This window comes from Oncorhynchus masou, chromosome 23, assembly GCF_036934945.1.
Source record: "Oncorhynchus masou masou isolate Uvic2021 chromosome 23, UVic_Omas_1.1, whole genome shotgun sequence".
NCBI classification, from domain to species: Eukaryota; Metazoa; Chordata; class Actinopteri; order Salmoniformes; family Salmonidae; genus Oncorhynchus; species Oncorhynchus masou.
The window spans coordinates 18,205,719-18,218,218 of NC_088234.1; the positions used below are offsets into that span (position 1 = coordinate 18,205,719).

A 12,500-nucleotide genomic window follows, 5' to 3' on the forward strand; every position below is an offset into this window, starting at 1 on the left:
GTGCCACCCTCGCTGCAGTTCATGTGTCCGTGCTGGGGCGGTGATAGGGCGGGACAGGAGCGCACTGTTGTTGAAACAGAGAAACACAGAGAAAATCCTAGATACTGGTCGGTCTAACCGCAATGACAAATTTACAGTATGAAAAGAGGGTGAGAGAGAGAGATTTTTAAAAGAGAGAGGAACCAAGTAGCAGAGATGGAAGGAGATACAACAATGAAATGGAGGAATGAAAAAAGAAGAATGATTCATCTGTCTAAAACATTAGCTAAATATTTTCTGAGGACTATCATTTGCTCTCCTGCAAAATCCCTTAATAAAAACCTTGATCCTGCAGGGCTGGTTCGTGTCAGCCTGAGGTCTAGAAGAGTGTGTTTAGTGTGTTGGTTTTCAGCACCACTGAGAGACAGGCTTTTAGGAGACCCCCTCCCTGATGCCTTAACTGGCTGGGAGGTCCCACACTGGAACTCATGCAGACACAGAGAGGCAGACAGACAGAGAGACAGACGTCCAGGCACACATATGCACGCACAGGAAGGCACACAGGCAGTGAGCCAAGCACACACACACACACACACATGATCTCAATCCTCAGAGGATACGTTGACACACCAGCCAGACAGTCTCCATACTAACTCTACACACCATGCCCGAACTTAACAAGCCCTCTTACTGACTATATACAATGACTATATACAATGTGTGCTTGCGTGCGTGTTTTGTGTACAGTATGTGCGTGTGTGTTTTGTGTACAGTATGTACGTGTGTGTTTTGTGTACAGTGTGTGTGTTTTGTGTACAGTATGTGCGTGTGTGTTTTGTGTACAGTATGTGCATGTGTTTTTGTGTACAGTGTGTGTGTTTTGTGTACAGTATGTACATGTGTGTTTTGTGTACAGTATGTGGTTGTGTGTTTTGTGTACAGTATGTGCGTGTGTGTGTCTCCCTGATAGGCCGATGTAACTCACAAATGTTTAAGAATGTGTTGAAACATCAGAAGGGTTAGGGTTAGAGGGGCCATTAGAGAGGTTAAGGTTAGGGTTAAATGGACCATTAGAGAGGTTAAGGATAGGGTTAAAGGGACCATTAAAGAGGTTAAGGTTAGAGTTAAAGGGACCATTAAAGAGGTTAAGGTTAGAGTTAAAGGGACCATTAAAGAGGTTAAGGTTAGAGTTAAAGGGACCATTAAAGAGGTTAAGGTTAGGGTTAAATGGACCATTAAAGAGGTTAAGGTTAGAGGGACAATTAGTTGTTAAGGTTAGAGGGACCATTAAAGAGGTTAAGGTTAGAGTTAAAGGGACCATTAAAGAGGTTAAGGTTAGGGTTAAATGGACCATTAAAGAGGTTAAGGTTAGAGGGACAATTAGTTGTTAAGGTTAGAGGGACCATTAAAGAGGTTAAGGTTAGGGTTAAAGGGACCATTAAAGAGGTTAAGGTTAGGGTTAAATGGACCATTAAAGAGGTTAAGGTTAGAGTTAAAGGGACCATAAAAGAGGTTAAGGTTAGAGGGACAATTAGAGATGTTAAGGTTAGAGGGACAATTAGTTGTTAAGGTTAGAGGGACCATTAGAGAGGTTAAGGTTAGGGTGAGAGGGACCATTAGAGGGGTGTGTGTGTGTGTGTGTGTGTGTGTGTGTGTGTGTGTGTGTGTGTGTGTGTGTGTGTGTGTGTGTGTGTGTGTGTGTGTGTGTGTGTGTGTGTGTTCTACCACCCTCTCACCTCTGCAGCTGGGCGGAGAGCCTGACCATGTCCCGTCTGGCTGGCACAGTCTGATGCCGCTGCCCTGCAGGTCGTAGCCAGGCTGGCATCGTACCCCGCAGGCAGCATTGAACTGGTTATTACACACGTTCTGGATGAAGAAACCATTCTCTGGAGGAGACAGCTCAGGGCAGTACACCACTGGGGATGGGGAGAGAGATGGATGGAAGGAGAGAGAGACAGGGAGAGAGATGGATGGAAGGAGAGAGAGACGGGAAGAGAGATGGATGGAAGGAGAGAGAGATGGGGAGAGAGATGGAGGGAAGGAGAGAGAGAGGGAGGGAGAGGAGAAACATGAAAAAGACTCAGATTTCCTCTATTTGATGCAAAAGACCAAATGCATGAACACGCACACTCAGTTATTATACTGCATGTGCACGCACATGCACACACGCAAACACACACACACACACACACACACACATTTGTTTTACTATGCTTGAGGACACCCAACTATTGTTTCCCATTCAAAATACTATTTTCCCTGACCCCTAAACCTGACCCTAACTCCTAAAACCTAACCCAAAACCTAACCCTTAAACCTAAATCTAACCCTAAACTTACCCCCTAAGGCTAAGATAGCCTTTTTCCTTTTGGGGAGCGGGAAAATGTCCCCACTTGTCCAAATGTTCCTTGTTTCACTATCCTTGTGAAGACTTCTGGTCACCACAAGGAGAGTAAAATAAAAGACACACACACACACACACACACACACACACACACACACACACACACACATACAGCCCTCAAGCCTTGGAATTGAGGCTGATCCCTGCGGCAGATGCTTGGTTGTGGTGAAGCCTAAGGGCTTTGGGAATGTTAACTCCCTAGGGAGTTCTGCCAGTTTCCCAGATGCAGATTAAAGGGCAATTCCACAACTTTTTAATAATGAATATGAGTTTGAAAAGTGGTGGAATTGGACTTTAAGTCTCATTCTGGTTTAAAGGGTTATTTCAAGCATTCTCCATTCAGTATGCTTTTTAGTCCAGGGCTCGGCCTAGCTGGTGTCTGGGAGAACGGCCCTAAGTGTCTGACTTTGGAAGTGTAGCGTGGACAGTCTGGAGCCTCATACCTTCACAGGTCTTCCCTTGGGGCCTGTAGCCCTGCTTGCAGACACAGTCGCTGCGTGAGGTGCTGCTGGGCTGGGAGGTGTGGTGCTGGTCAGGGCAGGGCAGGCAGGTACCCAGGCCTCCAGGTGTACCCTCTGGCTTGTAGGTGCCAGGCGGGCACGCTGTACAGAGGACGCAGACACTCAGTGTTAGCCTCAACACAGACTTTGCCTAGAAATGTAGTTAGTTGCCAGGGTTCAATTCCAGTCCCACTGAAATTCCAATTCCAATTCTCTTCAATGCTTCCATGCTTTTGAATTAGGAACATTTGGAATTGGAGATGGAATTTGGTTACTTTCTGAATTGACTGGTATTGAACAGGAATTGACCCCAACCCTGTTAGTTGCATGGAAAGGAAGGACCGGTACAGACAGTATAACATGTCCATGGCCATGGCAAATTCTGAAATCACAGAGGTGTATAATACTTTGATTAACTTGGCAATTATGCTTTGTGTTAAAAGCACCTGAGACTGATCAGGAAGCTAGGGGTCAGGACGCTAGGGGTCAGGAATTTAGGGGTCAGGAAGCTGTCTGGCTGTAGAGCTACCAAGCTTGTTCTCAAACATTCCTTCATCGACTAAATCAGGGCTGCCCAATTCCCATCCTGGAGGGCTGAAACACTTTTTTTTTCTACCTCGTAGTCAATTGCACTCACCTGGTGTCCCACATCTTAATCAGTCCCTGGTTAGAAAGAGAGAATGAAAACCAGAAGTGTTTTGGCCCTCCAAGATCGGAATTTGGCTACCCTGCACTATATGATCCTCACAGAAGAAGATGGCCGTCTCAATGCATCCCTCGTGTTATAGACCAATTGTGTTATAGAGACCAGTTGTGTTATAGAGACCAGTTGTTTTATAAAGACCAGTTGTGTTATAGAGCAGTTGTGTTATAGACCAATTGTGTTATAGAGACCAGTTGTGTTATAGACCAGTTGTGTTATAGACCAGTTGTGTTATATAGACCAGTTGTGTTATATTGACCAGTTGTGTTATAGAGACCAGTTGTGTTATAGACCATAGACCAGTTATGTTATAGAGACCAGTCGTGTTATAGAGACCAGTTGTGTTATAGACCAGTTGTGTTATATAGACCAGTTGTGTTATATAGACCAGTTGTGTTATAGAGACCAGTTGTTTTATAGAGCAGTTGTGTTATAGAGCAGTTGTGTTATAGATCAATTGTGTTATAGAGACCAGTTGTGTTATAGAGACCAGTTGTGTTATAGAGACCAGGTGTGTTATAGACCAGTTGTGTTAAAGACCAGTTGTGTTATAGACCAGTTGTGTTATAGAGACCAGTTGTGTTATAGAGACCATTTGTGTTATAGAGACCAGTTGTGTTATATAGACCAGTTGTGTTATATGGACCAGTTGTGTTATAGTGACCAGTTAGGGAACAGTATGGAAGGTCAGAGAATTGCTATGTCCAACTCATTATAATGGATAGGCTATACTCAATCAGAACTGTTTGTCAAACCACAATGCATGAATTTTGACAAAATGTGAAGTTGGCAATATAAGAAGTAGACAGTTGTGAAGGGAGCTGTACCATCTAGCTTCAGGCCATGTATGGGTGAAGGACAGAAAACACTGTGGTAGCTTGTTGAGACCAGAACACACAGAGCAGTGTCCTAGAGGATACATGGTGTTGATCTGACTAATCAGTATTTAGATCTAATTTACTACCCAACGCTAAGCTGGAGGTGGTCATTTTCTGTGTTGTCTTACTGCCAAGCTGTAGTCTGGAGAGGGGCCTCTCTCTCTCTCTCTCTCTCTCTCTCTCTCTCTCTCTCTCTCTCTCTCTCTCTCTCTCTCTCTCTCTCTCTCTCTCTCTCTCTAGTGCTTGACAGGGACCAGGCATTGGATCCGGATGCTCCGTGCCAACACACACTCATTCCCCACCTAAACACACCAGGGTCGGCCAAGCATCGTTACCCGCCGCTCGACCAGTAGCCTGGCACAGCCTGGAATAGCCTCCTCCCTCTCACCCACATCAAATACACACCAGCTATGTGTAGACTGTACTGCATGTGGGTGTGTGTGTGTGGGGGGTGTGTGGGTGTGGGTGTGTGTTTGATCTGATAACTTAAGTAGCCCATACATTCTCAATGATATTCACCTTCAGCCTCATAAGCAAGCAGCAGAACCTGAAGGGTAAATGTCTCAATGTATTTGAGGCCCCTGGATCCCCTTTTACAGCCTCCACTTAAAGTTGACAGGAAACACAGTTATTTATGAACGAATAATATTTCACTTGTAGTGAAACAGTAGAAATACTGTTTTAAAGTTTAATTTTAATTCCTGGACTGGAAACTTGTTCGGCTGGTTTAGGTAGACACGGGGTTTAGTAACAGACCTAATCTCATATCCATAAAGTGTCTCAATGTGTGCTGAACTAGGATCTGTTTGGCTTTTCAGATTATAATGAATAGACAGAGGTGACCTGATCCTAGATCAGCACACCTACTCTGAGACACTTTCTGAATACAAACCTGGAAGTCAGTTTTCTCTACAGTGGGAGAGTTCCGAGTGGCCAGACCAGGCTCTCGTTGAAACACACACTGTGTACCGGGAGCGAGAGAGAAAGAAAGAAGGAGGGATGGAGAGAATGAGAGAAGGGAAAGAGAAAGGTAAACGAATACATCTTAAAACGCCAAAACGAAAGACGGTGTTGGAAAGAAAAGGTTGTGAATAAAGGTGTACCAGACGCACTGTGATAGATGAAATATGCTCAGAAATAACTGACCTGAGCCAAGAAGACCAACTGAGAGTCGATTTGAGACTGGAAAAGACTGATGGAACCCTGAAAGTGAATTAAGAGCTAGCACATCTGCTTCAGCCCCCAATGACCCACAAAGAGACTGATTTCCATCTTTTAGTGACAAGTCCATTGACCCCTGACTCCTATGGATACCCTCCATTTGGTCAGGAAGTAGGCTGTCAAGGGTCCAGTCCAAATGATCTGTGAATTGGAGAGAGTGCGCCCAGGCCCAGGTTAAAATACCTCACAGAGCGGAGCACAACGGGCCTTCAACCCTACATGTGTGCTTTCAAACTCTTACTATGCATGGTTAGAATGGTAACAATATCTACAGAAAGAGGAAGGACAATATAGGTTTTACATCTAAATCCAATGAAAATGTGTGTTAGGTATCAATCCTCTAAACATACAGGGGAATGGTGTAGGCCTAAGACGTCAGGAGGATGGCAGGAGGGCTGCAGGAGGATGGCAGGAGGATGGCAGGAGGGCTGCAGGAGGATGCAGGAGGATATCAGGAGGATGGCAGGAGGATATCAGGAGGATGGCAGGAGGATATCAGGAGGATGGCAGGAGGATGGCAGGAGGATATCAGGAGGATGGCAGGAGGATGGCAGGAGGGCTGCAGGAGGATGGCAGGAGGATGGCAGGAGGGATGCAGGAGGATGGCAGGAGGATGGCAGGAGGATGGCAGGAGGGCTGCAGGAGGATATCAGGAGGATGGCAGGAGAATGGCAGGAGGATATCAGGAGGATGGCAGGAGGATGGCAGGAGGATATCAGGAGGATATCAGGAGGATGGCAGGAGGATGGCAGGAGGATGGCAGGAGGGCTGCAGGAGGATATCAGGAGGATGGCAGGAGAATGGCAGGAGGATATCAGGAGGATATCAGGAGGATGGCAGGAGGATATCAGGAGGATGGCAGGAGGATATCAGGAGGATGGCAGGAGGATGGCAGGAGGATATCAGGAGGATGGCAGGAGGATGGCAGGAGGGCTGCAGGAGGATGGCAAGAGGATGGCAGGAGGGATGCAGGAGGATGGCAGGAGGATGGCAGGAGGATGGCAGGAGGGCTGCAGGAGGATATCAGGAGGATGGCAGGAGAATGGCAGGAGGATATCAGGAGGATGGCAGGAGGATGGCAGGAGGATATCAGGAGGATATCAGGAGGATGGCAGGAGGATGGCAGGAGGATGGCAGGAGGGATGCAGGAGGATATCAGGAGGATGGCAGGAGAATGGCAGGAGGATATCAGGAGGATATCAGGAGGATGGCAGGAGGATATCAGGAGGATGGCAGGAGGATGGCAGGAGGATATCAGGAGGATATCAGGAGGATGGCAGGAGGATGGCAGGAGGATGGCAGGAGGATATCAGGAGAATGGCAGGAGGATATCAGGAGGATGGCAGGAGGATGGCAGGAGGATATCAGGAGAATGGCAGGAGGATGGCAGGAGAATGGCAGGAGGATGGCAGGAGGATATCAGGAGGATGGCAGGAGGATGGCAGGAGGATATCAGGAGGATGGCAGGAGGGTGGCAGGAGGGCGGCAGATAGCCTAGCAGTTAAAAGCGTTGGGCCAGCAACTGAAAGGTTGCTGCTTTGAATCCCCCCAAATCTGTTGATGTACCCTTGAGCAAGGCACTTAACCATAATTGCTCCTGTAAGTCTGCTAAATGACAAAAATGTTAATGTAATGATTAACATGTGCATCACTTTCAACTAAACAACGTACAGTACCAGACAGATTCATCGCCATCATTTCTTGCCCATAAAATGATGAAGTAAGCCATTTTGTCTAGCTCGTGAACTAACCCTAAGAGCCAAAGAAGTCACTCAAGAAGCCAAAGAAGTCTAGAAATCTTCTGGAGACCATGGGGAGCCTGTAATCTATTAGTGGGATCTCAAACAGACAAACGGAAACCCTGAAAGTGAATCCAGAAGAATACCCAGCACATCTCCGCATCTCAGTCCCCAATAACAGTAACAGATTTGCTGAGTCTAACAAATTCCCCCCTTAGCGAAAAGGCCACCAGCGTTTTCCTATAGTCTGTGTCTCTATCTTCCCATGTGGGGAGCAACTGGGGAATGTACAAGTCATTCATATTCTGTTGGATGTCTGAAAATAACCTTAGTTATCTTTAAGTCTTGATCAAATGTACAATACAAACATATGTTAAACTTAATATCTACTGTTGCACAGGCGCAAACCCTGTGGTCTTTCTTTAAAAAATGGGGGTTTTGTGTTTCCAGATGCAATGCATTCAGAGTATTCAGACCCCTTCCCCATTCTCCACATTGTGTTACACTATAGCCTTGTTCTAAAATTGATTAAATTATTGTTTCCCCTCATCAATCTACACACAATGCTCCATAACAACAAAGTGAAAACATGTTTTTACATATTTCTTTGTCATATGTATAAAAAAAAAAAAAACTGAAATACCTTATTTGCCTGTAACACAAGACTAACAATTGAGACAGAACAAGTCAAATATAAATCTGAACGCTCCAACTCTGGACCGCAGCCACTCCACTTGTGGCAAGACCAAGGGCTCTTGTTGTGATTCCGTTGGATTGGTTTTAAATCCCTGTGTTTTTAACAAAGATTTTTTTAAACATTCACATGCAAGGACACTTTCAATTCTTAACATGACTTCACGTTTAAGACCTCAATCTGCCGCTACAAATGTGCAGCCAACCAGGGGGGAAACAGTCAAGTGTACATCCACAAAGAACAAGGCACTGTACAGATGTAGGATCTTAATTTGATCACTCTTTTGATGCTGAGAAGTTTTCTGCACCCCAGGAAACACAAACTTGTTGTGTATTCAAGGTTTAAAAAGGCTTAAAAGAAAATTGTATTTTCACTTGAGAACTTGATACTTGATTTGCCCTAACATTTTCTGTTTCTGCAGGATTTGTTTTCCTGCTGTAGCAAACTGGCTTAAACTAACAACATATTGTACACACCTCAATGTGACATATTGTCTCTAGATCGGCAGAATAGTTCTTTCTAACCTGCATTTGCAGCTGCGGTTGCTAACTCAAAGGCTAGGAGGTATCACTTCTGTAGTGAATAAGAGTTCAAAGTTCATACCATTCGCAACCAAAGCTCACGCTGATGTTGGCTTCGTTCTGTAGATATTATCTGAACCATTCTGACATCGGACCGTCGTCCTCATGTCCTCGGAACAGGAGGTTATATTGTCGTAAAGGGCTTATTTAGGAAGGGAGAGGAAGGCGTGTTTGAAAAGTTTTATAGCCCATGTTCCTTCACAGGGGCGGACCACTGATTGAAAACTTATGAAAACCCAAATTTCACATTTTAGAAGCTAAAATCACATTTCATCCCATCACAAATAATTTCATATTCAAACATTTAAATTGAACAACAATTCCATGTGAATCCGATAACTCTGATATGTAGACTTTCCACTGTAGAGTTTATGTCATCTTATCATTGATGAGAATGTCTCAGATGACAACCGAACTGACATCATATTCATTAAGTACCACCGCATATGTTCCATTGGTCGGATTACCAGAATATAGTTCATTTCTCCCCTCACGTTCTGATGTTCCCAGAATCTCTATGTTAACCAAGGGGTTTTCAAATCTAACCCCAGTAGGGTAGAGAGAGGAAAAAGGGGGGAAGAGGTATTTATGACTGTCATAAACCTACCTCCCAGGCCAACCTCATGACACTAGGATCATACAGTAGGTCATAGGTCAATGCAGTGATCCTAGTGAAGACACAAAAGGACCACACCTACATACACACAGACACTTCAAGCCCCCATCACTGGCCCCTCAGTTATTTTCTCAGTCATCAACAGTGACACCTGTGACCTTTCGTGACAGGTTGTATTGACAACAGCACACACGCCCACCACTCCAAAATCAAGCAAAGGCCTTGTGAAATTCCGAGGCTGTAGCTAAAGATAATGACTCTAGCATGACATCATTTTTATATTGAATAGCTCCTTATGTGTTTATGCTAGAGACTTAATGTTTCTGCATTGGGTGCAGCTCAATCCTCTCTTTCCGCCGATATAAAGTTTGCACCTATTCCTGGAGCTTGTTGAAAGTGGTGTTTTCTACACATGAGAGGATCCGGACAAGAAAATTGTCACAAAAATAGTCTGTAAAACCCTAGCATCTGCCAAGTCCCCAACAACCGGATGTCCTGGTTTTCAGGGGAAATGGAAAGAGAGCCTGTGATGCAACTTCCTCTTTTGAACGTTAACAAGGTGACACTCCATTTTAACTACTCCTCCACATTTACTGGATTGGTTGAACAGTGCAGAAGAGAACCTCCCCCAACAGTTTTTTCTTCTCGTCAAGACCAGTATGTAGAGGATCTAGTTTCAGGTGTTTCTTTTACGCCTGCTACGTTAGGTAAGTAAAACCTGAACAGTTTAAGCTAGCGTCTCTCACGAACACAACAGTGCCATATGTTTTGCTCTACAACATCCACAAGCAGTCGTCTGAACTTACAGACACCCAAGTCCTAATTTCGAAAATGTGTTCTCACAAAACCGACTGTCCAGATCGAACCGCTTGAGGTACAAACTAATAAGTCACCAACATCGACAGGTAAACACTCACTCACTTGTTTTGCTCTATGACCTACACAAGCGCAGGGGAAGGTAACCCTGTAAGAATGGCACAAAAGTTAATAAGGTATAAAAAGTGCCATAAACAAAGTGATTAAATATGGCAAAAAAAACTTGCAAATCCATGAGTTTTCTTATATCTCCAAGATATAGGAAAAACACTTCAAAACCTTATTCCGCTTGAAACATTTTTGTTTTGTTTTGCAATTTATGAATGTGTTATTCAATGCGTTTCTATGGGCTATAACAGTAAAGGCCAAATTCAATATTTTATCCCCCCCAAAATATATTGGATATATACAAAAGTATATGGACACCCCTTCAAATTAGTGGATTTGGCTGTTTCAGCCACACCCGTTGCTGACAAGTGTATAAAATTGAGCACACAGCCATGCAATCTCCATAGACAAACATTATCAATAAAATTGCCTTACTGAAAGAGCTAGTGACTTTCAACATGGTACCGTCATAGGATGTCACCTTTCCAAAAAGTCAGTTCGTTAAATTTCTGCCCTGCTAGAGCTGCCCCAGTCAACTGTAAGATCTGTTATTGTGAATTGGAAATGTCAAGGAGCAACAACGACTCAGCCGCGAAGTGGTAGGCCACACAAGCTCACAGAACGGGACTTCTGAGTGTTGAAGCGGGTAGCATGTAAAAATTGTCTGTCCTCAGTTGCAACCCTCACTACCGAGTTCCAAACTGCCTCTGGAAGCAACGTCAGCACAAGAACTGTTAGTCGGGAGCTTCATGAAATGGGTTTCCACGGCCGAGCAGCCGCACACAAGCCTAAGATCACCAGGCGCAATGCAAGGCGTCAGCTGGTGTGGTGTAAAGCTCGCCGCCATTGGACTCTGGAGCAGTAGAAACGCTTTCTCTGGAGTGATGAATCACACTTCACCATCTGGTAGTCCGATAGACAAATCTGGGTTTGGCAAATGCCAGGAGAACACTACCTGCACAAATGCATAGTGTCAACTGTAAAGTTTGGTGGAGGAGGAATACTTCTCTGGGGCTGTTTTTCATGGTTCTGGATAGGCCCCTTAGTTTCATGGTTCGTGCTAGGCCCCTTTCCTATTTCAGCATGCACAAAGCGAGGTCCATACATAAATCATTTGTAGAGATCAGTGTGAAAGAACTTGACTGGCCTGCGCAGAGACCTGACCTCAACCCCATCAAACACCTTTCGGATGAATTAGAACACCTACTGCGAGCCAGTCCTAATCGCTAAAAATCAGTGCCCGACCTCACTAATGCTCATGTGTCTGAATGTAAGGAAGCAGGTCCCCGCTTTCCAGTAGAGTGGAGGTTGTTATAACAGCAAAGAGGAGACCAACTCCATATTATTGCCCATGATTTTGGAATGAGATGTTCGACGAGCAGGTGTCCACATACTTTTTGTCATATAATGTATATGTATATTTTTATACCTACAGGAGTCCTAAAGTTCAACATCAAATAGCTAAAAGATCCAAGATATGACTATCTTGAAAAAAATCCATATGTTAGCATTGTAGACATTGCGAAACCAAGGGCTTTAGAGCCATAGAGAACTACTGGTATGTCTTAGGAGGAGGGAGGATACCGCTGCCCATCTGGCCAGGAACAGAGCATCTAGGAGGGGAGACTCATGGAAAAAAAAACTCTTTCGGATCTCTCTCCGGACCCTTCTGACTGGATAGGAACTGTCGTCCAACATCTGTCTTTCAGTCCCTGTTTAGCTGTTTAGCTGCTTACTGCATTTCATTCCCATAGCAATCTGAGTTTACCCAAATTGTTACTTACCTCTGCTGGATTTTCAAGGCCAGCCTGAACTATCCTGTCTTGCACATTACGGGCGTGTCCCAAATAGCACCCTATTGCCTATACAGAATACAAATATAGAGCCTCTGATTAAAAGTAGTGCACTCTATAGGGAATAGGGTGCCATTTGAGAGACAGCCGATGTTTCCTGTTTCCAAGACACCGAGTTAGTCCAATGTGAGAGCAAAGCAAAGCAAGGCAACCACAAAACAAAAGCCAAAATACAGGTTGTTCCAAGATAATGTGTTACACAATGGGTCAGTTTGACTTTAATTAAAGGACAATCTGTGCTGAGAAATATGAGAATGAAATTATGACGCAATCTACAGAAAGGATTACACTCAAAACTGCCCTTACTGTAGCCCCTGTTCATATTCATATATAAATCTCATTAGTATGTTGGCTAAGAATGTTTTTATACTTCTTAGTTACGTGATCTGAAGAATGACTTGGGGGAAT

General features: G+C 44.5%; 1 protein-coding gene across 1 annotated transcript in view; it reads right to left on the reverse strand.

Annotated features, from left to right (window-relative positions):
- Positions 1 to 12,500, reverse strand: part of LOC135510481 (sushi, von Willebrand factor type A, EGF and pentraxin domain-containing protein 1-like) — a 160,141-nt gene that overhangs the window by 85,050 nt on the left and 62,591 nt on the right. Inside the window, exons 4-6 of the mRNA XM_064931454.1 lie at positions 2,827 to 2,985; positions 1,716 to 1,895; positions 1 to 64 (exon numbers count right to left, since the gene is read on the reverse strand). The exon at positions 1 to 64 is cut by the window's left edge and continues 116 nt beyond it. Of these exons, the coding sequence (XP_064787526.1) occupies positions 1 to 64; positions 1,716 to 1,895; positions 2,827 to 2,985 (403 nt within the window). The remainder of the gene's footprint in view (positions 65 to 1,715; positions 1,896 to 2,826; positions 2,986 to 12,500) is intronic.